The 26,207-nt window shown below is 37.8% G+C and overlaps 1 protein-coding gene and 1 long non-coding RNA gene across 2 annotated transcripts in view; both read left to right on the forward strand.

Annotated features, from left to right (window-relative positions):
- The window catches only part of LOC122423578, a 28,689-nt gene extending 5,853 nt beyond the window's left edge, over window positions 1–22,836 (forward strand). Inside the window, exons 2-3 of the long non-coding RNA XR_006264185.1 lie at window positions 13,621–13,785; window positions 22,444–22,836. This is a non-coding gene — a long non-coding RNA (uncharacterized LOC122423578). The remainder of the gene's footprint in view (window positions 1–13,620; window positions 13,786–22,443) is intronic.
- Window positions 14,505–15,443, forward strand: LOC122423577 (olfactory receptor 6C2-like). Its single transcript, XM_043440757.1, has one exon. The coding sequence runs from the start codon at window positions 14,505–14,507 to the stop codon at window positions 15,441–15,443; it is 939 nt and encodes a 312-aa protein (XP_043296692.1).
- Window positions 22,837–26,207: the final 3,371 nt, after the last annotated feature.

The raw sequence follows: 26,207 nt of genomic DNA on the forward strand, positions 1-26,207 counted from the left end.
AGCAGGTTGAGGTGTGACAATCTCTCATGGACCAGATCCCTAGGCAGATTGAGGCAGGTTGACTTCTTGGGGTCCTGGGCTGATGGATCCCTGAGTAGGCTGAGGCATGACGACCTCGTGGGGACTGGATCTCTTGGCAGATCGAGGCAGGTCGACCTCCTGGAATCCCTGGGCTGGAGTTGGGTATTCCCAAGGTCTCCAGTATGACCAGAGCTGGGTAGGATTCAGGGGTTGTAATTTTAACTTATTGCCAGTTTGTTCACCCAGAGAAGGCAATGGCACCCCACTCCAGTACTCTTGCCTGGAAAATCCCATGGTCGGAGGAGCCTGGTAGGCTGCAGTCCATGGGGTCGCGAAGAGTTGGATATGACTGAGAGACTTCACTTCCACTTTTCACTTTCATGCATTGGAGAAGGAAATGGCAACCCACTCCAGTGTTCTTGCCTGGAGAATCCCAGGGACGGGGTCGCACAGAGTCGAACACGACTGAAGTGACTTAGCAGTAGCAGCAGTTTCTTCACCACAGATGGGAATAGATATCACGATGTAAAGCAATCCAAGCCTGTGCCCCGAGACTGGTAACCTGGTGAAACAGTCATAAGCCTTATCCTTTTACTACTCTAAGGGAGTGTAAGTCACTGATTTCTTCCCCTAGTCCTCTATAAGAGCAGTTTAGGGTGTCTCCAATGGTAAACATTCCATTGTCATAGACCCACTTTAGGTAATAATGGAAGTAATGATGAAGGAGTGGGTTATCCGGTCCTGTTAGGGGCATTAAGGGTATTTTAATAATAAGCGGGGTGGAGCAATGTTGCCCACAAGGGGGCAGGGTCCTGGTTGTAGGAGTTAGTAATTGACTTAAGAACAAATTGATAAGGGGCAACAAACCAGATGTTCCAAAAAAGTGGAGTGGAGATTTGATCCGGGGGAGACAGTGGAAACAGTGTCAGACTTTATTTTGGGGGGCTCCAAAATCACCGCAGATGGTGATTGCAGCCAGGAAATTAAAAGATGCTTACTCATTGGAAGGAAAGTTATGGCCAACCTAGATAGCATATTAAAAAGCAGAGTCATTACTTTGCAAACAAAGGTCCGTCTAGTCAAGGCTATGGTTTTTCCAGTGGTCATGTATGGATGTGAGGGTTGGGCTGTGAAAAAAGCTGAGCACTGAAAAATTGATGTTTTTGAACTATGGTGTTGGAGAAGACTCTTGAGAGTCCCTTGGGCTGCAACCCAAGATCCAACCAGTCTATCCTAAAGGAGATCAGTCCTGGGTGTTCATTGGAGGGACTGATGCTGAAGCTGAAACTCCAGTACTTTGACCACCTCATACGAAGAGTTGACTCATTGGAAAAGACCCTGATGCTGGGAGGGATTGGGGGCAGGAGGCAAAGGGGACGACAGAGGATGAGATGGCTGGATGGCCTTACCAACTCGATGGACATGGGTTTGAGTAGATTCTGGGAGTTGGTGATGCACAGGGAGGCCTGGCATGCTGCAATTCATGGGGTTGCAAAGAGTCGGACATGACTGAGCGACTGAACTGAACTGAACTAATGCTTGTAACTTTAGGAGAAGGATGGTAAGGGTTTGGGCCCAAACAGCCTGCAGGGCTAACTCCCAAAGTGGCAAACATTATCCCTGGAAGCCCAATCGCTTTTGAAGGGATGCCAACTGATGGACTTCTAGCAGGCCTGGTGTGCCTGTCTCCCACCCTAGCAGGTTCACTGAGAGATGCTAATGTTGCACATGTTGTAGGAAACATGGAAGAAGAAGGCCTGAATATCTAGAGGGGTTGGATATTAAAAAAGCATTTCCCTCCCAATGGCCAGTTATTTCCTGGTTGTCCCTCTAGAAGATTGTAGAGGCAAATTGTGGGCCTGGATGGGGCTCAGGAAAAGAGCATGAAACAGGAGGGAAGGGGGCAGGGCACAACTGTTGAAAGAATGACGAAGCACAAGGGCATAACATAAACCAATTAAAATCAAATGGGTCTAAGGTGACAAGTCAAATTTAAGTAAACCTTAATCCCCAATCTGCAAGCTAAATGATACACCCACAGGTAGCAGGACAGTTTCAAGCCAATGTCAAAAGACAGAGGAGTGGGTGTTTCCCCAAAAGTTGGGATGACCCTCCCACTCATTAGCATATGAATTCGCCCAGCTAACAAAGCCACACCACATTCCATGGCCAAAGCACTTGCTCTCTGTGATGGCCCACACCCTGCAGAGTGTGCTTCTCTGAATCCAAACAAATCCACCTCTTACCTATCACTGTGTCTCTAACAGAATTTTTGCAATGAGACATCAGAGCCTGAGCTTTATTAGGTCCTGAAGCCAGGCATCATGGGTTTTGGTCCGGCTCAAGTCTCAGGAAAGAGGAGCTGGAGGATGGGAAGGAAAAGTAGTGGGAAAAACGTGCCAAGGAATCCCCTTCGTAACCTGCTGGAAAATCTGCTAGATACCTGACCTGTGCTCACAGTTTTCATTGGCCTGATCCTTGGCACAAAGAAGATTAAGGATAGGAGAACCCCCACCAGCTTGGGTAACAACTACCAGGGCTCAGCAGATAGTGGAGCCTTTGGGACATACTGAGAAGTAGCCTCTCCAGAGTCCCCCATTCGCACCCACTGCCACTCGCCTGTTCACGATGGGGGGCGGGGGGGGGGGGTCAAGGAAACAAGAAACAAGAAGTTGTAAAGGAATTGATATTTTGCTAGGCATATGTCCTTCCAGCCACAGGAGCAAGGACCGCCTATCTTAACTGGAGGTCTTCTGGAATGTGAGACTGAGCTGTGTGAGCTTTACACTGAGTTTGTTTTTCACTGTCCTGGTTTCCAGCACACTGGGCTTCTTGTCACTTCCCCTGCACTGCGTTTTCTTCATGTTCAGCTTCCACCGCGGGAGCTTATGCCAAGTTGGTCTGCTGTGCTTGACCTCCTCCTTGTGGGGGCCACACCAAGGTTGTTTCAGCCAGGTTAAATCAGAGTCAGGGCACCATAGATGTCAGGGGAGTGTGTAATTTCCTTGGTTCTGTCTCATCACAACAAAAATTTGAAGTGACAGACCAGCATTACAGCCCTCAGCAGACCGTGTCACAGCTCTTGGACAGATCAGTGATACAGCTCCGTGTTACAGCTCAGTTTAATTTAGAAAATAAAGGAAAATACATCCTCGAGGTGTGAGAGCATGCCAACCCAAAAGATATTTTGGCCTTTGGGGCCATGAGGTCTCTGTTAAAATTGCTCAACTTTATTGTTAAAAGCAGTCTTAGATATTAAACAAATGAGTTGGAGTGCACACTATCCAATAAAACTTTGTTTATGAGAAGAAGTGTGGATTGATTTTACCCTCAGGCTTTAATATTTTTGACACTTGCCCCAGAATGTAGTCCTGACTCTTAAGTGGCTCTCCCAATGTTCAGCTGGAAGCCTGTGGTTGAGAAGATATTCATAAGTTGTCTTTACTTTGGCTGGGCCAAAACTCCAAGCCCACTTGACTGTTCAGCCCCTACTATCTCTGTCAAACTTTCAGCCTTATCACTGGTGAACATAGACTACACTTACTCTGCATGTATTCAGTCAATCAGTTAGCCAAAGATACATGGGGGAACTTCTGTTCAGATTCCAACTCTCCTGATTTAGATTCTAGCAGCCCTAACTGGAGGATACTAACCACTTCAGCTGACCTGATTTTTTTTTTTCTTAATTTATTGTTTATATCAATTATAATTGCTTTAAAATGTTGTGTTAGTTTCTACTGTACAACAGCTTGCAGCAGCTGTCTCCTCCATCCTAAGCCTCTTTGCACAACCCCCATCCTAGCCTCGTGGGTCATCACAGAGCACTGAGCTGGGCTCTCTGTGCTTCACAGCAGCTTCCCACCAGCTATCGATTTTACACATAGTAGGGGATACATGTTAACACTACTGTCTCAATTTGTCCCACCCTCTTTTTCCTTCATTGTGTCCACATGTTCATTCATCACATCTGTGTCTCTAGTTCTGTCCTGCAAATAGATTCATCAGTACCACTTTTCTAGATTCCACATATATGTATTAATATATATTTGTTTTCCTCCTCCTGACTTGTTTCACTCTATATGACAGAGTCTAGGTTCTTCCACATCACTAAATGACCCAATTTCATTCTTTTTCATGGTTGAATAATTTTTCATTGTATATTTGTACACAACTTCTTTCTTCATTCATCACTCAAGGGCCATATAGGTTGCCACCATGTCCTGGCTATTGTAAATAGTACAGCAATGAATAGTAGTGTACACGTGTCTTTTTGAATTATGGTTTTCTTAGGGAACAAGCCTAGCCGTGGAATTTGTTGGTAATACGGTAGTTTTGTTCATAGCTTCTTAAGAAGCATCCATACTATTCTCCACAAGGGTTGTATCAACTTATATTCCCACCAACAGAGCAAAAGTTTTCCCTTTTCTCTACATTCTCTCCAGCATTTGTTGTTTGTAGATTTTTTTGATGATGGCCATTTGACTGGTGTGATGTGACACCTCACTGTGGTTTTGATTTGCATTTGTCTCATAATGAGTGATGTCAAGCATCTTTTCATGCTTGTTGGCTATCTGGTGGTGTCTTTGAAGAAATGTCTGTCTAGGTCTTCCGCTCATTTTTTGGTTGGGTTGTTTGTATTTTGATATTGAGCTGCATAAACTGCTTATGTATTTTGGAGGTCAGTACTTTGTGATGGTTCATTTGCAAATATTTCTCCCATTCTGAGGGTTGTCTTTTCTTCTTACTTGTGGTTTTCTTTTCTGGACAAAAGCTCTAAGTTTAATTAGGTCCCATTTGTTTATTTTTGCTTGTGTTTTAATTACTTCAGGAGACAGGTCTAAAAAGATCTTGTTGTGATTTATGTCAGAATATTCTGCCTATGTTTTCCTCTAGGAGTTTTATAGTATCCAGTTTTACACTTAGGTGTTTAATCCATTTCAATACTACTTTTGTGTGTGGTATTAGAGAATGTTACAGTTTCATTCTTTACATGCAGTTGTTTCTCTGTTGTATATTTGCCTCCCTTGTCCTAGATTAATGTCAATAGGTACATGGGCTAATGCAACACTTTCTTACTTGAATTCTTTAAATATTTTCACAAATGCAGCATCAGTTTGGTTTACTCCCACACAATATTTATTTTTCTTCTTTCAGTTTATCTCTGGACCAATACATCAGATTGAAGTGGATGTGGAAACAGTATCTAGAATTCAGCACAGGATGCAGTTTTAAACTTCTTGACTTTATTAAATTATTTTTTAAATGATGGAAGCTTATAAAAAGACAGAGCACAAGTTTAAAGGGTTTCTTGTTGAACGTGTTTAGAACAAAATGAGAATCATATGAGAAACAAAGCTATGCTTTATAACACATAGAATAAGATAAAAATATGATGTGAAATGAATAAATATATAAAAACTACAAAAAAATTTTCTTATAGTCACCTGTGAACCAAGAAGCATAGATGTAGTGATGGAATTAGAAAGTCCCTATAGGTGAAAACCAATATAAAAAATAATTTGATGAGGAACAAATTATTCTTCAGTCTCAAATTGTTGCTTACATTTAAAATAAGAAGAATCCATGGCAACACCTGGAAGACCTCCTAGGTTTCAGGATGACTAATCTTCAAAAAAATCCAAAAATGATGAATGTTGGCAAGGATGTATAGAAATATAAACTTAAAAATGTTTCAAGCTTGTGTTTCAAGATGGCAAAGTAGGACATGGAACTCACCTCCCCAACTAGGATTGCATCAAAAACACAACATGTAGAACGATTCTCACTGAAGGTTAACTGGAGACTGGCAGGAGTCATGTACAACCAGGATTGCAAGACAGACCCAGGCAGAGCTGGGTAGGAATGGAGGATAAGCAGGACCAAACTTACACGGAAGGAACCAGCCAAGACCCAACCCTTGGGCCTTCTGCATCAGGAACTTGGGACCTGACCCAACTCCCAATAGATAATGACGGCCTCTGAGCAGAAGAGAAACCCTATCTCATTCCTGGCTCCAGACCTAGCCCCTCTTCTCCAGCCCTACCTTCTATCTAGTTAAGATGAGGTCATTAGGCTGGGCTCTGTTCCAGTATCACAAGTGGTCTTATTAAAAGGGTAGATTTGGATGCAGAGGCAGACACACATAATGAGAAGATAATATAAAGAAAGAGACGTGGAGGAAGAAGATGGCCAGGTGATAATGGAGGCAGAAACTAGAGATGTGCAGTGAGGGAACACCAAAGATACTGACTGCATCAGGAGCTCAGAGAGAGGCATGGAAGAGCTACTTCCTCAGCTTCCTCTTCTTCAGAAGGAACTGATATCTTAATTTGTGAATTCTAGCATCCAGAACTGTTAGACAATGTATTTCTGTTGTCTTATTCTACCATTATGTTATATTGCTATGAAAGCAAACTAATGAGTATGAAGGTGCCAAGTGTCTCCAATTGTATCTGACTGTGTGACCCCATGGACTGCAGCCCACTAGGGTTCTTTGTCCATGGGATTCTCCAAGCAAGAATACCAGAGTGGGTTGCCATGCCTTCCTCCAGGGAGCAAACTAATAAAGCATCTAAAAACAGAACTTCAAAGTACATGTAGCAAAAAAACAAAACAAAACAAAAAAAGAAAAATTTAAAAAAAAATCTACATTTACAGCTGAAAAATTAAGTACTACTCACTCAGTAGCAGATAGAAATACTAGACAGATAGCCAACAAGGATATAAAATATCCCAATAACCCATCAACCAACTGAAGCTAGATGTCATTAGCAGAATATGCTATACAATAACAGGATACATGGAAAGGTCTCTGGGCAGGTCTGACACTAATGCAGGAATTCATGAGAGAGTTAGAGAAGAGCAAACATTAATAACATATATAAGCATACAAATATTTCAGGATGAACCCTGAACCAGAGGCCCAAGGCTCAAACAACAACAACAAAAACAGTTTTAGCAAAGGTTTAAATTACTAAACTGAGTGTTCAGTCATACTACATAAGACAAGACTAAGCTTGTAGTTTGAGTCTCAAAGAGTTTATTGCTAGCTTAAAAAAAAAAAAATTCACATTTTTCAGGTGAATATAATAGAATTCAGAGTTTATGTAGTATACTATCCAAAATGTGAGGATAGAATCCAAAATCACTGACTATATAAAGAATGGGTAAAATGTAACCCATTCAAAAAAGAAAATCGTTTACTAAAGGGACATCTTGCAGGTGTCAAGTCCTGAGGACTCAGATATTGATAGAATTACACAGAGATTTTAAATCAATCTATGCAACTGTTCTATAGGAAGATAATGAAAAGCAAAGATTTCTCAGAAGAGAAAGAGAAAACATGTAGTATTAAAAGGAAAATGTTAAAAATGAAAATGTAGTATGTTTCTGAAGAAAGTCACACTTTGGGCTTAATTACTGGATAAAGATTACAGAAGATAAAGGCAATGAATTTAAAATTACAACAATAGAAACTGTGTAATCCTTATAAAAGGGAGAAGTAAACTTTTTAATTTACAAAGATAGTGGGACCAATGGTCAATGTTGAAGTCTATCATATGTGTAACTTGGATCCAAGAGGAAGAGAAAGAGAGAATGGGACAGAAAAAATGTAAAAATAGTTTATGGCTGGAAACTTTTCAAAATGTTAGGAAAGAAGTAAATCTATACATTTAAGAAGTTTAATCAACTCATTAGAGTGATGTTCAAAGAAAATTGAACATAGACATATTAAAATCAAAGCATTAGGGACTTCCCTGGTGGTTTGATGGTTAAGACTCTGAGCTGCCAATGCAGGGGCCATGGGCTCTATCCCTGGTCAGGGAACTAAGATCCCACATGCCCTGCAGTGTGACCAAATGATTAAAATTTAGCTCTTCCAGGTGGCGCTAGTGGTAAAGAACCCGCTGGCCTATGCAGAAGACAAAAAGAGATGTGGGTTCTATCTCTGGGTCAGGAAGATCCCCTGGAGAAGGAAATGGCAATCCCCACTCCAATATTCTTGCCTGGAGAATCCCCATGGACAGTGGAGCCTGGTGGTCTACAGTCTAAATAGAGTTGAAAAGAGTCAGACACAACTGAAGCAACTTTGCATGCACATACAGAGGCTATTAACCAGATTTAGAACATTGGGCTTTCCTGATGGCTCAGATGGTAAAGAATCTGCCTGCAATATGGGAGACCTGGGTTTGATTGCTGGGTTGGGAAGAGCCCATGCCTGCAGAATATCATGGACAGAGGAGCCTGACAGGCTACAGTCCATGGGGTCACAAAGAGTCAGACACAACTGAGTGACTTTCACTTTTCATAGAAAAAACATTTAAAAATGTTTCTATAAAACAAACTGAAATAAAAATATATGAACATGAATAAATACAAAATACATGTAAACATAAATGTAAAATATGTATTAAAGTTTTAATGAAATAGAATAAGATCATAAATAAATATAGAACTCAAGAGCCCCATGAGAAACAACCTAAATGTCCATTGACAGATGAACGGATAAAGCAGATGCAGCATATGCACACAATTAAACTTTAGTCACAAAAGGAAACAATGCCGTCTGCAGCAGCACAGACGCAGATGGAGACGGTCATACTGAGCGAAGTGAGTCAGAAAGAGAGAGACAAATACCATATGATAGCACTTATGTGGAACTGAAAATATAACACCTATGAACTTATCTACCATACAAAAACAGACATACACAGAGAAGAGACATGGTTTTCAAGTGGGGAGAAGAGTGGGAGAGGGATAGAATGAGAGTCTGGGATTAGCAGACACAAACTAGTATATATATATATAGAACGGATAAACAACAAGGTCCTACTTATAGCACAGGGAACTATATCCTATGATGAACAGACTTATGGTTTTCAAGTGGAGAGAAGAGTGGGAGAGGGATAGAACAAGAGTCTAGGATTAGCAGACACAAACTAGTATATACATAGAATGAATAAACAACAGGAGCCTACTTAGAGTACAGGGAACTATATCCTATAATAAACCATAATGGAAACAATATGAAAAAGATTGCATATGTGTATATAGTTGAACCACTTTACAGCAGAAATTAATACAATAGTAAATCACCTATACTTCAGTTTTTTAAAAAAGGCCCATGAAATGTATAAACAGAAGAATCATAAAGATCTGGAAGGTATATCTGAAAACTATTAGCAGTATATTTCCACTTTGCCTTTTCTTTTGATAAAATATTTTTTCTCTATTATTACGTGAATTGTTTACACTGACACTTAATTGGGCTTCCCTGATAGTTCAGTTGGTAAAGAATTCGCCTGCAGTGCAGAAGACCTGGGTTCGATCCCTAGGTTGGGAAGATCCCCTGGAGAAGGGAAAGGCTACCTGCTCCAGCATTCTGGCCTGGAGAATTCTTTGGGCTGTATAGTCCATGGGGAGCAAAGAGTCTAATACAACTGAATGACTTTCACTTTCACTTTCAAACATTGGTGGTGGTTTAGTTGCTAAGTCATGTCTGACTCTTGCAACCCTATGGACAAAGGAGCCTGGCAGGCTATATTGTCCATGGGATTCTCTAAGCAAGAATACTGAAGTGGGTTGCCGTTTCCTTCTCCAGCAGATTCACCCAATCCAGGAATCGAACCTGGGTCTCCTGCATTGTAGGCGGATTCTTTACCAACTGAGCTTTAAGGGAAGCCCACATTCAACCGTTAATTACAAATATTACAAGTTTAATAAACTGGAAACATTGTATTTATCATCTTAAAATGCCTCACAAAATTTTGAAATAAAATAACAGATGGTTACTTTTTGTCTTGTAATCTGATACTAATTACTGCATACCTGGCCTCTTCTGATGCTAATGTTATTTACAGGCACCTCTCTGAGGACATTTTCCCCAGGTCTGTGTTCCCTTATCTGCCCCCAAAGTCTATTACACAAGAGACTCATTAGTAACATTTAAGACATGTTTGTTTGTTTCACTTAATTGAAAATTGGGCCCTTTTTTTTTAAAGGGTAATTCTGTCAGTTTAGAAATATGTTCCTCTGCCAGAAATATCAGAATATCAACTTTCCCAGGAACAGAGAGAGATCCCTACCTAGCCATTGAAATTACTGTTAGCTCTGCAGTTCCAGAGTAAAGACTTCCTGGACTCAGTGGGAGACAGGCTTTCTGTTGAGTAAAATCTTCATCTTGTGTGGGTGGAGGACAACTTACTGAGAACTCATCAACAGCAGAGCCCTCTGTGAGTAGGATTCTGTGCTCCTAAGAATGGGCAGAGACCACCCTTCTCTCTCTCCACCATAAGACCTTCCTGTGTGACTTTTTTTTTCACCCTTTGCAACTTTGGGATTAAGGGAACATCAGAGGTTACGAGTATCAGAGAAATATTTTTTAAATCATTTTCTGTCCCTTTTCTGAATTCTAGAATGATGCTTTCCTCTGAGGAAACTATCTCTACCAAAATAACTCATATGACTTGTCATTTTAATATTTTATGAAAGGTTTCAACAACTGCTTATAAAGTGTGGATTCTTAATATGTTTGGCAAATATAGGGCAATCATTGATAAGCTGTTTTCATGTATCAATATGGTGAAGTTCATCCAAATACAATGGAAGTTTAGAGAAATGCACCTACATGTTCTCTGCCATAAGCTTTCCCTCACTTTAAACAAAAGCTGTGTGTAATATATGTGCATTGAGTGACTTATTTGCTTACAAGTCAGTGACTCCATCCACTAACAGTCTTTCATATTGTAATGAAAATTCAGTATTTTAACATCTATATCAATATCAGTGTCAATTAGTTTCACTGAAGTGCTAAGAAGGTGGAATATGAAGGACTGAAAAAAATAGTGATATATTTGGAATAAAAGATTAGTGTCTTTCCTCAGGACACACAGGTTAGATCCTTGAGAGAGTCAGATACCTGGAGTTGGTGTGACAGCCCTGAGCAGAGGCGTCTAGGCTGCAGAGACAATTCATTCTTGTCCCACCACTGGAAATGCTGTGCCGTCTCTGTATGACCTTTAAGCTGCTGTTGAGGTGGGGAGGATAACTTTTAGCAAAACTTTTTCTTTCTTTCTATAAACATTTTAGGCTAAATGGGAGTAGGTACCAAGCAAGAGCTTAAATTTACCTTTCTTAATGATAAGGAAGGGAATTCTGTAAAGCAACCAAGTTAAACTCCAGGTAACCATTTAAGTGAAGTCTCTATGTCAAATGCCTTCTGATTCAGTATGAGGTATTTGATGAGGTATCTAGATAATAACTGAAGGATAGGAAACATTTCATCTAGCTGTTATGTAAGTAATCAGAGTGTGTGTGTGTGTGTATGTGTGTGTATGTGCGTGTGTGTGCGTGTGTGCGTGTGTGTGTGCTCAGTCTTGTTGAACTCTTTGTTACCCCATGGGAGGTAGGGGCCAGGTTCTTCTGTCAATGGAATTTTCCAGGCAAGGATACTGGAGTGGTTACCATTTCCTACCCCAGGAAATCTTCCTGACCCAGGGATCAAACCTGCTTCTCTTGAGTCTCTTTCATTGGAGGCAGATTCTTTACCAATGAGCCACCTGGGAAGCCCTAAGTAATCAGAGAATGCAAAATATATAATATTTTTTGATCAAAAAAAAGTTAAATAACTTTTTTTAAATCTAGGACTAAGTACAACAGGTAGCATTTTGTGTACTGCCAGAAAGTAAAGAATTATTTTACTATCTTAAAGATCTTATTTTTAAAATGAAGGGGAATTGAAAACAGAGATTATACATGCCAAATATATTGAATGTACATTTTTATATCATTTATACGTCAATGAAGCTAAAACACAGAAGAATTCAATTGACCGTTTTTAGAAAAAAATTGGGAAACCCTCTTGGTATTACATACTTCTATTAAAAAAAAAAGTACCAAAAAGAGAATGGAAATTTCACTAACTGAGAAAACAAACTGCTTATTCTGAGTCAGAAGTGTACATATAAAATTTATTAATTTTACAATAAATATATTTATTGAGCTCTTGACAAACTTTAAATAGGGCTGCTACTGCTGCTAAGTCACTTTAGTCATGTCTGACTCTGTGCGACCCCACAGATGGCAGCCCACCAGGCTCTCCCATCCCTGGGATTCTCCAGGCAAGAACACTGGAGTGGGTTGCCATTTCCTTCTCCAATGCATGAAAGTGAAAAGTGAAAGTGAAGTCACTCATTCGTGTGGGACTCTTTGCGATCCCCTGGACTGCAGCCTACCAGGCTCCTCTGTCCATGGGATTTTCCAGGCAAGAGTACCGGAGTGGGTTGCCATTTACTTCTTCTAAATAGGGTTAGCTGCTATGGATTCTCAATGAACAAGACATAGCCCAATCTCAATAAAATTACATTCACATATTTAGTGGTAACAAAGAGTTAAGCTTAGATCTAGAGGGGTAAAAAAGAGAATCAAATAACTTACACAATGAATTTTCAAGATTTTTTTTTTTTTTCAGGAAGTGATTCTAAGCCAAAAGTTGAAAAACCTGCAAGTTCCGTATCAGTCTACTGAAGGAAAGACTAGGGGTAGGAAGCTGGTAATGAAAGAGTCGGATCATGAAACAGATTCCACTCAAACTGGTAGATGCTGTTTTGGTGTGTGAAGTGAATGTCCCCCTATGGTGAAAGCACTTTGAAGAGCTGTTTCATAGGTAACATTTCTTTCTAAACGAGGACATCCTCATCACAAGCGTGTACTATTAGAGGGGGGTCAAAATCTCCAAGTTTTGGGTCTTGTTAGTTGATGCTATAACTTTGGCTTTTAGATATAGACAGAATCCATGAAATTCAGATATTGCTGATTAATATTAATCCTTAACTTTAACTGTCAAAATTCATTTCAAATGATATCCTATACACTTATAGATAGAATAAAATTGACATCAGCCAAAATAAGGCTGAAGAAGAACAAATGATTGGAAGAGAAGATGTATTATTCCAGACAAATAATCCATGTAAAGACTTACCTCAACCTACTGTCTGGCATATGGAAAGTGCTCAATAATCGCTGGTGCTTTTTCTGTTTTCTTTCTTTTTTATTTCCATTTGGTCAATTTTTCATTATGAAATAATTTTGTACTTACAGAAGAACTGAAAATATAGCGCAGAGTTCCCAGATATCCTTCACCCATCTCTCCCTAATAGTAGCAACTTGCATAATCTTAGTGGAATTATTAATATTGAGGAATTAACACTGGATACAAATACTAATAACTAATAAAACACAGATGTAAGGATGGGTCCAGGTCATAGGCAGACAGCAAAGATTCCACCACCTCCAGAGCAAGTCCCTCACTCTCTAGGTGCCTGGGCCAGGGCTGCAGCGGCGGAGCCGCACCCTAGATCCCACCGGAGAAACTGACACCCGAGGACTGAGTGTGTGCAACCTGCTGGCCAACCTCACTGCTCACAGAGAGTCCCTAGAGGCGCTGGAAAGAGAGACTCTGTGGCTCTGGCCTGAAGGGTCTGAGTGGAGACGAGGGTTAATTGAAAAACAATAAAATAATAACATTAAAATAATTAAATCAAATACAAATTTGATTTGGATTTTCCCAATTTTTCCACTAATGTCAATTTTCTGTTGCAGGATTCAAGTTACTACGTGAAACAGAGCTGTCCTGTGTCCTTGGTCTCCTCCACCCTGTGTTTCATCCTGTCTCCCATGTCCTTCGCGACTTTGGAAGTACAATCAATTGAGGTTAAATTCTTTGAAGTTTTTTCACTGAGGCTAATTTACTCAATATTGAGGCAGGTAACTTGTTTACGTAGTACTTATGAAACATTGTGTTCTATTACAGTGAAATGCAGGGAAAGTCAGATATTGATGTAGAAGCTTCAAGATAAATAGCAAAACTAGAAAGCAATGTGGATTATTTGCATGATAATCCTGATATCAAAAATAAAATGAAATAACTCTTTTTTCATTGAAGTAACATCAAACATTCAAATACTGCACGCATGGCCTCCAGGCGCTATATAAAATGTCAGACTCAGCCATTGATTTGCATTTAACAGGGACCCACACTTTAAGCAGCTTGCAAGCTCATTTGAACCTGTGAGTAGTGAAGAATTATTCAGAGCAAAAGATAGTTAGAAAACCCACAAAATCATATCATATGGATGATCCTTTCTAATTATATAGTTAGATATATTTCAGACAATAGAGCACAGAGTTTAGATTAACTGAAAAATAGAGATTAGAGAGCATATGGAGGGTATGAAAATATGGACTCAAGTGAAAACTTATTGCAGAAAAACATGATCTGGAGGATTTCTGTAATGCACATCAAAAAAGCTGAGAATTCCAAAGTTTTGGCAGGTCCCTGTCAGGTCAAAGAAGAAAATGACTATTCATTGAATTGATTGGATTTTATTTTAACCAGTGGCCATGGCCTCATGGTTTAATATAGGTTTTCTTAGTTCAATGTCACTTGAATTTCTGAGGAGTTTGAGCAGAAGCACAAGTCAGCAATGAGAAACTGTACATCTTTATCTACATTCATACTCCTGGGACTGACAGATGATCCTCCAATGCAGGTTCTGATTTTTATGTTTCTGTTTGTTTCCTATACATTGAGTATAACTGGGAACCTGACCATCCTTATGCTCACTTTAGTAGATTCTCACCTTAAAACTGCCATGTACTTTTTCCTCAAACACTTCTCCTTTTTAGAAATCTTGTTAACAACAGCCTGCATTCCCAGATTTTTATACAGCATATCAACTGGGGACAAGACTATTTCCTATAATGCTTGTGCTGCTCAATTATTTTTTGTCATTCTTTTTGGAGCAACAGAATTTTTTCTCCTGGCCATCATGTCCTATGACCGCTATGTGGCCATCTGCAAACCCTTACATTATGCAACCATCATGAGCAGCAGAGTCTGTGGAAGACTTGTTATTTGCTGTTGGATAGCAGGTTGGCTGGTCATATTTCCACCACTCTGCCTGGGCTTAAATCTGGAATTCTGTGACTTTAATGTCATTGATCATTTTCTCTGTGATGCTTCTCCTGTGCTAAAGATCTCTTGTTCAGACACACGGTTCATAGAACAGATGGCTGTTGCCCTTGCTGTGTTGACTGACATCTTGACATTTCTGTGTGTAGTTATATCTTATATGCACATCACCAGGACCATCATAAATTTCCCTTCCACCCAGCAAAAGATGAAGGCTTTTTCTACCTGTTCTTCTCACATGATTGTGGTTTCTATCACCTATGGCAGTTGTATCTTCATCTATGTCAAACCTTCAACAAAGGACAAAGTGACAGTTAATAAGTGTGTGTCAGTGCTTACTACTTCAGTTGCCCCCATGTTAAACCCATTCATTTACACCCTGAGGAACAAGCAAGTGAAAGAAGCTTTTACAGATTTAATCAACAGAATGTCATTGATGTCAAAGAAGTAAAGGAATGTTGAAGCAAAGCATAAAATATAAATTTTAAAAAGGCAGTGGGCCTTAAGGTCATAATCTTCATTTCTTAGCTATTGTACTATGGTCTATTGTCTATTAATATTAACATGCTTATATAGTTATTACTGAATCTTGGGCTCCAAATAATCTTCAATGCTTGTTGAAATAAACAAGTTAGGTCACTGCAACCCATGTTGAAAATAAGCTTTCTTCAAGATGATGTATCATACCAAGAGACCATAAAATTAGATTTCTAGGAGTATGGGCTTTCCAAAACTCTATCTTGGCTCTGATCAATTAGAGAACTATTAAATCTTATGTGAAGAAAATAGTGAATTCTTGAACTGATAGGAAAATAATAGAGTAATAGTATTCATTTTTTTTTTCTAGTACAGACATTCAAAAGACATATATGTGATTTCAATCACTCTTCTTAAGCAGGAGTTAATTAATCAAGATAATAATGAGTTAGTTTGAGCAAAAAGGAATGGGTTTTAACACAGAAGTGGAAAATATATATGAGTTTAGAAACCTGGAGATCCACATCTACCCTGTAAAAGAAACATGAAAGCCCAAAGATTTAAAGTTTAGACTCACTTAATTCTCTCTAAAGTGAAAAGCATGGCATCTACATTAATTCATCATCCAGGTAGCAATGATCTGATAAACTCTGCTGAGGCAATAAAGTCAGCTTTATGTTGATAAAGAAAGTCTAATGCTGAATGCATAATACAATGCAAGTCACAAATATGGCTAAATTAAACCAACAGGAGCCAGTAAATCTCAGCAAAATAAAGTTCTAGACTTAAAGAAAATTAAACCAGCAAAATACAAGGAAACCTTGGGCTATAGACAAGGAATCCAATATGAAGGCAAATTGTCTCTTCAAAGATCATCTTTAACATTGAAAAAACAGAAGGTATAATTTTCACTAATATCTCTCAAAGAAAGATGTCCTACATTTGGTTATTTTTTACCTTACTAAATTTTGCATTTCTCACCAAAAACTTCAATGGTCCACACTAGAATGTTTTTGTCTTTCATTTCTAGACCTGTGTTCTAGGTGTCTCCTCTTACAAAGATTTCCTTCCCTGAATCCTTCCCTAGCCCTCTGTTTGGCATCCCTCACGTGCACCTGTCACATTCTGCAGTTAGTTATTATGCAATAACAAATCATTCCAAGATCAGTGATGTTAAACTTGAGTTTCTGTGTCAAGTTTCTGAGTGTTTCTGCTGATTTTGGCAGACATCAGTTGATCTTGGCTGGATTTGTTCATAGGATTGTCTGTAAGGATGCCTGAGTCTTGTTATTTAGTTAGGCTTAATTCACAATTTTAGTAGTTTAATGATTCCTTACTAAGATAACTGAAATCTCTTCTAGATGGTGCTTTATTCTCTATATAGTGTTGTGTTTTTTTTTTCCAACATGGGAAGATCATGGGGCTCCAAGGAAGATAACAGAATCAAGCAAGAATCCAGAGTCTTAGACTCAATGTCTTTCTACCACATTCTATTCACCAGACTACTCACAGGATCAGCCAAAATTCAAGGAAGAGAAATGGAAAACACCAGCTTAAAAGGGTTCCAGTTGAATACATCTAGGAATGAATACATACAATCCAGTTGAATTGAGAATCATATGATAAATAAAGCAGTGTTTTATTATTCATATAATAAGATAAAATGCTTTATGTAAAAGTGAATGAATATATAATGGAAAACTAGTTCATAGTCATGTATGAACTAACAAGCATAGACATAATGGTGGAGTTAGAAAATCTCAATAGATGTGAAAGCTAACAGGTAAATACTTGATGAGGGACAAGATATCAAATTACTATCAAATTACTACTTTCCTTAAAAATGAGACTAAATCATGATAATACCTGGAAGACTTCACATGTATCAGGATGGCTACTCTTCAAAAAATCAGAAAATAACAAGTGTTTGCAAAGATGTGAAGAACTATGACATTTGTGCACCATTTAAGGAGTTGTGAAAACAGTGGAACCTCTGGGGAAAACAGTATTATGGGCTCTTAAAAAAATAATAATAACAAAACAAGACTACCAAGTGAACAGTCCTACTTCTGGACAGATATCCAAAAGAATTGAAAGCAGGATCTCAAAGAGATATTTGTACACCATACTCAACATATTCAATAACTCAAAGGTGGGAACAACCAAAATGTTCAAAGAATGGATAAACAAAATGTGGTATATATTAATATATACAATAGATTATTATTCAAACTCAAAAAGTAAGGAAATCGTGTGTCATGTTACAGTGTGAAGAAACCTTGAGTACCTTATACTTAGTGAAATAAGTGAGCCAGAGAACCTCAGCTACTGTATGATTCCACTTATATGAGGTATCTAAGGGAGTCAAATTCATAGAAACAGAAAAGCAGGATGATGTTTACCAGGGCCTGATGGAAGGGAGTAATGGACAGTTGTTTAATGAGAGTTGTTGTTCAGTTGTTAAGTCAGACCCTACCCTTTGCAACCCCAAGAACTGCAGCACACCAGGCTTCCCTGTCCTTCACTATCGTTTGGTCAAACTCATGTCCATTGACTTAGTGATGCCAGCCAACCATCTCATCCTCTGTTGCCCCCTTCTCCTCCTGCACTCAGTCTTTCTCAGCATCAGGATCTTTTCCAATGAATTGGCTTTATGAATAAGGTGGCCAAAGTATTGGACCTTCAGCTTTAGCATCAGTCCTTCCAATGAATATTCAGGGTTGATTTCCTTTAGGATTGACTGGTTTGATTTCCTTGCAGTCAAGGGACTTTTCAAAGTTTAATGAGAACAGAGTTTCAAATTTGAAAAATGTAAATTTCTAGAGATCTGTCTCATAACAGTGTGATAATACTTAACAGTACTGAACCAAATACTTATAAATGGTCAGGACAGTGAACTTTATGTTATGTGTTTTTTATCCCAATAAGGAAATAAATAAATAAAGATTTTTAAATTGGGCTTTTATGCAAGTTATTTCAAACAAAATAATATCAAAGTATCTAAAGTTGGAATAAATATTGAAAATGGAGCTGTGTGGTCATAAATCTATATTGTTAGTTTGAAAAAATTGTCAAAAGATTAAAATGAACTTATTGCTATAATAAAATTTTTAAAAAATGAAATAATAATAAAAGCAATTTTTAAACTGCATCTTGAAACATTATAAATATGGAGAATTAAAGCATTTTATGCCTTTCTAAGAAAGGTTTGCACAGCATTTTAGTTATGAATCAATTCCAGTTTTAAATTCAAGTAAGTAACACCCAGATTATTCACTTATGTATCATCATTGATCAAAGTTAGAGTCATTGCAGACTTTTCTTTTTCTAAATTCTGGTCTTTATTGTTTTCTAGGGAATTTATTCTGGAGAAGGCAATGGCACCCCACTCCAGTACTCTTGCCTGGAAAATCCCATGGATGGAGGAGCCTGGTAGGCTGCAGACCATGGGGTCGCTAGAGTCCTACATGACTGAGCGACTTCACTTTCACTTTTCACTTTCATGCATTGGATAAGGAAATGGCAACCCACTCCAGTGTTCTTGCCTGGAGAATCCCAGGGACGGGGGCTCCTGGTGGGCTGCCGGCTGTGGGGTCGCACCGAGTCGGACACAACTGAAGCGACTTAGCAGCAGCAGCAGGGAATTTATTCAACCATAACTTATTGAAAACCAATTTAAAGAGCGAACCCAGGTGCCATTTACTACCTAGGATCCACCTGCATACTAGGGACAGAATAGCATATTGCAGACAAAATAGATAGGATATTGTAAAATATAACATCAGGTGACTGAAATGTCCTGTCTATGAAAACGACCAGCAAAACGATATGAACAACTATGAAAACGATAGCAAAAATGACTGATCCTTCCTCTGTCTAGTCACTGCAGTATGTCTCTAGCTCGTTTCATCAGCAAGTGATTCATTTTTTTTTTTTTTCCCCCACTGCAGTATGTCTCTAGCTCGTTTCATCAGCAAGTGATTCATTTTTTTTTTTTTTCCCCCCTTGGGTCCTGGCTGGTCCTGTGACTAGTCTGATGAATAGAATATGGTAGAAGGGATATTGAGCCTAGGACTCTGGAGCTTTGGATGCTTCCATTCTCTTCCTTGGAGCCCCATGACCTTACCATGTGATCAAACATTGTCTAGAGGATAAAGCACCATCTGGAAGAGAGCTCACTTATCTTAGTAATGAGTCATTAAACTACTAAAGTTGTGAATGAAGCTTAATCTGTCTGGCAAAGCCCAGTCATGCATAATGAGAATCCTATGAATAAATCCAGCCAAGATCAACTAATCTCTCCCCAGAGCAGCAGAGACACTCAGCTTACCCAGAAAATGGTCAGTTGAACCACTGATTTTTGGAGAGATTTATTATCTCATACTAGCTAACAGGGGCATATATGAGGGATTCCAAACACAGTCCTGGAGTACATAAGAAGTCTAGAGAGGCACACAAGGAAGAGAATCTTTTTAAGAACTGACACCATGAGCATAGACGTCAAAATGAAAGATATAAAAGTTGAGGATATTCCAGTCTGCACCACTGAGGACTGAGGTCTAGAGGGAGAAATGTGAAAGATTATAACACAAAATTAACCAAATGTAAAAAAAAAAAATCTTTAAGAAATATCTGTGAAGGTCACACATTTCATTCCTTAATTTTGAAGATTTCTTTTCCTCCCTGCTAGTCTCATTGAAAATTTCTAATGAGCTCCTCTTCTATAAACAGAAACTTCTGTATATTTTGCTGGTTTAGTTTTGTTGATGTGTGTTTATGATTCTCATTTAGCTGAGATTGTCTCACTCCTGTTGGCTTAGTTTAGCTACATTACGGAATTGGATTTTATTGTATATTTCAGTACTTGTCCTGATTTGTCATCCGAAAAGTGACTTTGTTGTCTTGACAGTTTCTCAGATCAATGCAATCTAGATTGTCAGTTTGTGAAAGATTGTGCTCTTTCATTTTGGAGGAAATGTAGTTAATCTAAATTCTGAATTTTTGGAATTTAAAGTTTTATTTTCCAAGCTAGTTTTATCTAGGTTTCAAAGCTTGTATGTTTTCCTCTTCAGTGTTAAAATATACTTATTTTTTGTACTAGATTATTATGGCTTTCTTAATTTTTAAGAACTTTCTTGCTTCTGATTGACAATAAGACTAATATTTATGTTTTTTTCATGTTGTCATTTGTATATTTGAATTGCAAGAAGGTTTGAGGTTTTCATGTAAAGCCAATAATTCAACCTTTTTTTGTTGTCGTTGTGTTCTTAATCTATAGTAGTTTTTACACTCTTGTGAGACTGGTCTGAGTTGAGGCAAACTCTCAATTTGGAGAAATGTCACTTTGGAGAAAGTTTATTTGCAATGAAAAAAAAATGATAATTTTGTATTCTTTATTCATTAATAATGATGCGATAAGTATTATAGTAAGAATACACTGAGTGCAAGGAAGAGATAAAAGAATTAATAATGTAAGATTAAACACATAAGGCCTGCTGTGTTATGATAAGCTTTATTCTCAGTTTTGACATTCCTTTACTTCTCTGAGATCAATACAATTCTTTTAAATAAGGCTGTAAAAGCTTGTTTCAGTTGCTTGCTCCTCATGGTATATAAAAAGTGAAAAGTCGAAGTGTTAGTTGCTCAGTCATGTCCAACTTTTTGCAACCCCATGGCCTAAGCCCAGGAAAATATTCTAATTTGAAGGAAATTCTAAAATGCTCTACATAAGTCCCAGAAAAATATTCAAAAGATATGCTACTCAGAAGCTAAAATTGGGAAGGTGAAAACAGTTCTCTCTTATAGAAGAAAATACTCTCCCTTGAACATGAGAGCCACACCCATCATTAACCTTAGACTTAATGCTTAAGCCTGTTTAGTTAAGCTAGAGTATCTGATGATTACTATAAAAATAGATATCCTCTTCTCCTGATACTCTATCCATGCAGAGGTGCAGCTTATTCATATATAATTTTTGAAAAATTGGGCAATATGACTCATATAATTAGTAAATGAACACAAACAAAAGGTTATAATCAACTGGCCAATGGAACCAGTAGAATGGTAAAACTGCTTCTAAGAAGCATTCATAAGATAAAGACTTTTGACTTCTGAAATTTTTTTTTCTAATGGATACTGAATTGGTTAAGTCACATAGAGCTATAACAGAGTAATCTTTGTATGATCTTTTCTTGGGACAAAAATCTACAAGATAACATGCAATCTGGTTTCAAAACTAAGCAAATGCTGAAAAGCAAAGTCAAATGGAAGTATATTTTCTCATTTAATTAAATACTTCTTCAACTTGTTAAACAACATTGTGAGGACATGCATTGATTCTCCTGCTTCGGTTTCAAGATCATAAAAGGTTTTTCTCAATATTTAAGTTGTGTAGTATTTCTAACCTTTTTAAATCCTATCTTTTCCCTATAGTGCTGAATACTATACTATGAAGAAAAATTACAATGCACATCTGTACTCATTAACATGTAAAATAGTCACGTTTTTGACTTGTAGCTATGTATATTACTTTCATGTATACTTATGTATTTTTCTCACTGGAAACAGTTTGTTATCGTTTGCTCATACTTTATTATCTAAAAGTTGAAGAGGAGTCAGAATTATGTCTTTCCATCAGGCAATTGTTATGCTCTTGGAATATGTCCAGTAAGGTTGTTGCATCTTATTATCTCCAAGGACATGGTTTCCAGTGATGCCGCTGTTAACTTTTGCCAATATTCAGTTCATATTACATTCATTAGTCATGTTCAGACTTTGGTCACAAGGGCCCTTTATTTATTCACACAGAGAACCTCTGCTCATCTATAAGAAATTGGGACAATAAAACATTCATTTTATTTCATTGTGTAAAAATCTTTCTTTGTCCAGAGAAATCAAAAATTATCTCTTTCAAAATCTTCTAAAACTCATCTTACTTTTCTCAGAAATTTAAAATAAATGTGCTTTTCTTTCAGGATTGTGATGTCAGCTTTTCTTCCTAGACTTAAAGTGGAATAGGATTTCTGAAGAGTGTCTAGTGTTAGTGGCTCAGTCATGTTTGACTTTTTGTGATCCCAGGCTCCTCTGTCCATGGAATTCTCTAGGCAAGAATACTGGAGTGGATAGATATTCCCTTTTCCAGAGGATCTTCCCCATCCAGGTATTGAACCTGGATCTCCTGCATTGAAGGCAGATTCTTTACCATCTGAGCCACCAGGGAAGCCTGAAAAGCATCCATGTCTGCTAAAATCAATTGCACTGGGAAGACCCAGAGGGATCGGGTAGAGAGGGAGGTGGGAGGGGGAATCGGGATGGGAAATACATGTAAATCCATGGCTGATTCATGTCAATGTATGACAAAACCCACTATATTTTGTATATATATTGTAAAGTAATTAGCCTCCAACTAATAAAAATAAATAAAAAAAAGAAAACTCAGATAGATCATCTCTGTTCCCCAAAATGCTGTGAGAATGTGGATGGGTTCATGAAAGAGTTACTTATGAATGTATTGACTTCACTTATACATAGTTTCATTTTGGGACTAGAAGAATTACATATTCAACTAAAGCTATGATTGCTAAGAGCAAGTATTTTCTTTTTGGTAATATCAGTTTTTCTCTTCATTCACATTTTATTTACTTCATCTCTGTAAAATATTAGATTTATGTTTAAAAATAAGGCAATAATTAATTTGGATATCTCAAGGGAAAAAAATAGTTCTGTCTGATATTTTTTTTTCTAGAAAATTAAAAGGTGAAGGGATTAGACTCACTGGAGATATTTATTACACACCTCAATTGAGACATGGGTTAATTCCTGTTTAGTCTTTTTAAATTCAGGAGTAGATTGGTACCAATCACATAATAAGTTTTCAAGAAATTTATCTTGAATAATTTAATGTGTACTCATTGGAGCAGAATAATTGAAGGGACAATCAGAAGTGATGTGCTCGATAATATCACTGTCATTAATCAATATTTATACCAAGATATAACTATTTCATTCTTCATTAGAATGCCAGATATCTGCAATGCTGTCATCAGTGATTACTGAGCTGTATCATGTAAATAATCATGGAAGTAAATAGGAAATATTAATTTCCTATTAAATAGTAAATGCACCTGAATTAAAACAGTTCATCAGCATTCACTAACAAAAGATATGACAGAAGAGAATTGTGGATGTGATAAGAGCTAATTAGAATGGGAGAGTTTTAAAAATTAGATACTGCTTTGAGTTTCGTTGCCACAGTGAAATCTCAAGGGCTTAAGAATTTTCTAGATTTATTTCAGAAGTGTCACTTTCTATGGGATTTTATCTAAAAAGGTATGAGAATATCAGAAGAGTATTTCTCCCGAGCCTGGACAGTACCTCTTTCTTTTGATGGTAACTATAATGGCAACCCACTCCAGTACTCTTGCCTGGAAAATCCCATGGATGGAGGAGCGTGGTAGGCTATAGTCCATGGGGTCACAAATAGTCGGACAGGACTGAGCGACTTCACTTCACTATATACCTATAGGTACTTTCCTAACTATAGAAGATAGATACTGTCAGTTGTTTCAGTCTCAATGGAAAAAATTACCTAAATTAACAAAACACCAAAAAAACCACACGATGGGTTTTTTTATGGGTGCAATTTGTAGCAAATAAGTGAAAGCCATTTATATGACTAATGATGTTCTCCATGGGAAATCCTTTTCTGCCTCATTATGGAGGAAAGTAAGAAAGCTTGTGATCTTTACAAATGGAAATATCTTTCCATGCTATTAATAAATAAATTATGGCTGAGAAAGAAATGTGGAACACCTAGTGCGTCCTATGCAGAACTGCAGAGTCCATAACTCTGGCATTAATTACTTGTTAAAAGAACATTGAACATACCCAGTCACCAAAATTCTCCTGCTTCGTGGAGAATGCAGAAAAGAAAATCCATTTGTCACAGTGGCCATTGCTTAGCGCTCAGATGCATTAACATAACTTCTGAGTAATTTGGGGTCAAAGAAAAGAATATGAGAACAGAGAGGAACATTAAAAAGAGAAACAATTAGAAGTTGAGGCTTTAATTTGCTGTCTGCCAAAGTCTCTGTATGGATTATAGAATGAATGCTCAAAATAATTTTTTGAACTACAGGTTATTAAGTAAACTGAAACTAAAAGGAACAAAGTGGAATAAGAATTCAGGCAGTCTAATTCTAGAAACTGCACAAAACACAGGATGTTTACTTTAAAAAGACGTTAGTCCATAGGAAAGCAATACAGAGATTTGGGGTCAGGTTTCCATAACATTAAAGTTAGTCTCAAACGTCAGTGCAGTTTTTTCTGATTAACTTTAATAGAAAGAAAGAAAATAAAAACTTTCTTTCTAAACGCTTTTTAAAATAGTTTTGTTATTTTCTTACTAAAGTTATGTTGACTTACATTTTTTAAAATAGTTTTAAAATTATAACTTGTTCTTTGTCTATAAGGCAAAAATAAAATTCACTCTGATTATTTCTATAAACTTTGGATGAACACTGACTGTGCCCTTGGCAATAAGATGCTGATGAGAATACAATGTTTAAAATGAAATTTACCAACATGACTGGAAATCTAGTCATAAAAGCTGCTGTAAGATAATCATAGGTTACAGTAGGAATAGTTAGAGGAAAGGTTAACTCCATCTTGAAGTATTAGACATGGATTCCTGGTAGAAATGATCTCCAAATAAAAACTCAGAAAAGAGAAGGAGGAGACTGGAGAGAGTTCAAATAGAGACATCGTTAAGGAGAGAAGGACTAGCACATGGGAATTTCCACAGGGAATTTAAGCATAGCCTTTTGTGAAAACCTGCAACTAGATAAGTTAGATGAAAAAAAAAAAAAAAAGAGGAGACATAAATTAGCTGTCTGATGCTGTAGACTGACCTGTTTATCACTATGGTGTATTATCTCTTGATAGCATCCAGAATCATTATACTGGTGGGATAGGGCAAGAAATTAGGCAAATTGTATGATTTGCTACTGGAAATATTAGAATGATTCTCATACACTTAAATTTTATGATGAGGCCAAAAGAGACTAATTGATAGGATTAAAGTTAAATGTGCTAGTTACAAAAACTCAATTTATAAAATATTTTAAAAATTAAACTTAATACCCAGTCCCCCAGGCCCAATAAATAGTGAGATGGACAAACCTCCAGGGGTGGAAAGCAGATCCAGAGGAGGAGGGGTAGAGGAAACTGAGGGGTCTCCAAGGCATCGTGACAGTCACCCACTCCATAGCAGCCTGCCTCTCACCTGCCACCCATTATCAGCAGGGAGTCCTGCCGTGGCCACTATGTCACCAGGTACTTAAAGCCCTGGTCTTTCTGAGCTAGCTGCCTTGCTCTGCTGCCTACTTCCTACCTTAGTGTGGGTGTTCTCAGTTTACTGGGGAATGGGACAGAGGGAAACAGACAAACCCAGGATGGGCAACACTTAGACCATGTCCAAGGTTGGCCAAAGTCAAAAGACTGGCTTCCCAGCAGGGCAGGAAGTTGAGCAGTGGTTCCAAGTCTATGTCTCCTTTGCTTGTTGCTTTTCAAAATTCTGCAATTGTTTTAAGCAATACAGTTTTTTAGACCAACACTTTTATTAAACTTTAAAATTTTCTTTTTTTTTTTTTAAGTTAAACAAGCAAAGAAAATTAAACAAAAAACCTACCACTCTTACTCTCCCCAACTTGATCCATGAGAGTCCCCCTGCACTCCCCTC

This window comes from Cervus canadensis, chromosome 21, assembly GCF_019320065.1.
Source record: "Cervus canadensis isolate Bull #8, Minnesota chromosome 21, ASM1932006v1, whole genome shotgun sequence".
NCBI classification, from domain to species: domain Eukaryota; kingdom Metazoa; phylum Chordata; class Mammalia; order Artiodactyla; family Cervidae; genus Cervus; species Cervus canadensis.

Bases quoted from the DNA above. Each gene is read 5' to 3' on its own strand.
- LOC122423577 (XM_043440757.1), top strand. From the start codon at position 14,505: ATGAGAAACTGTACATCTTTATCTACATTCATACTCCTGGGACTGACA.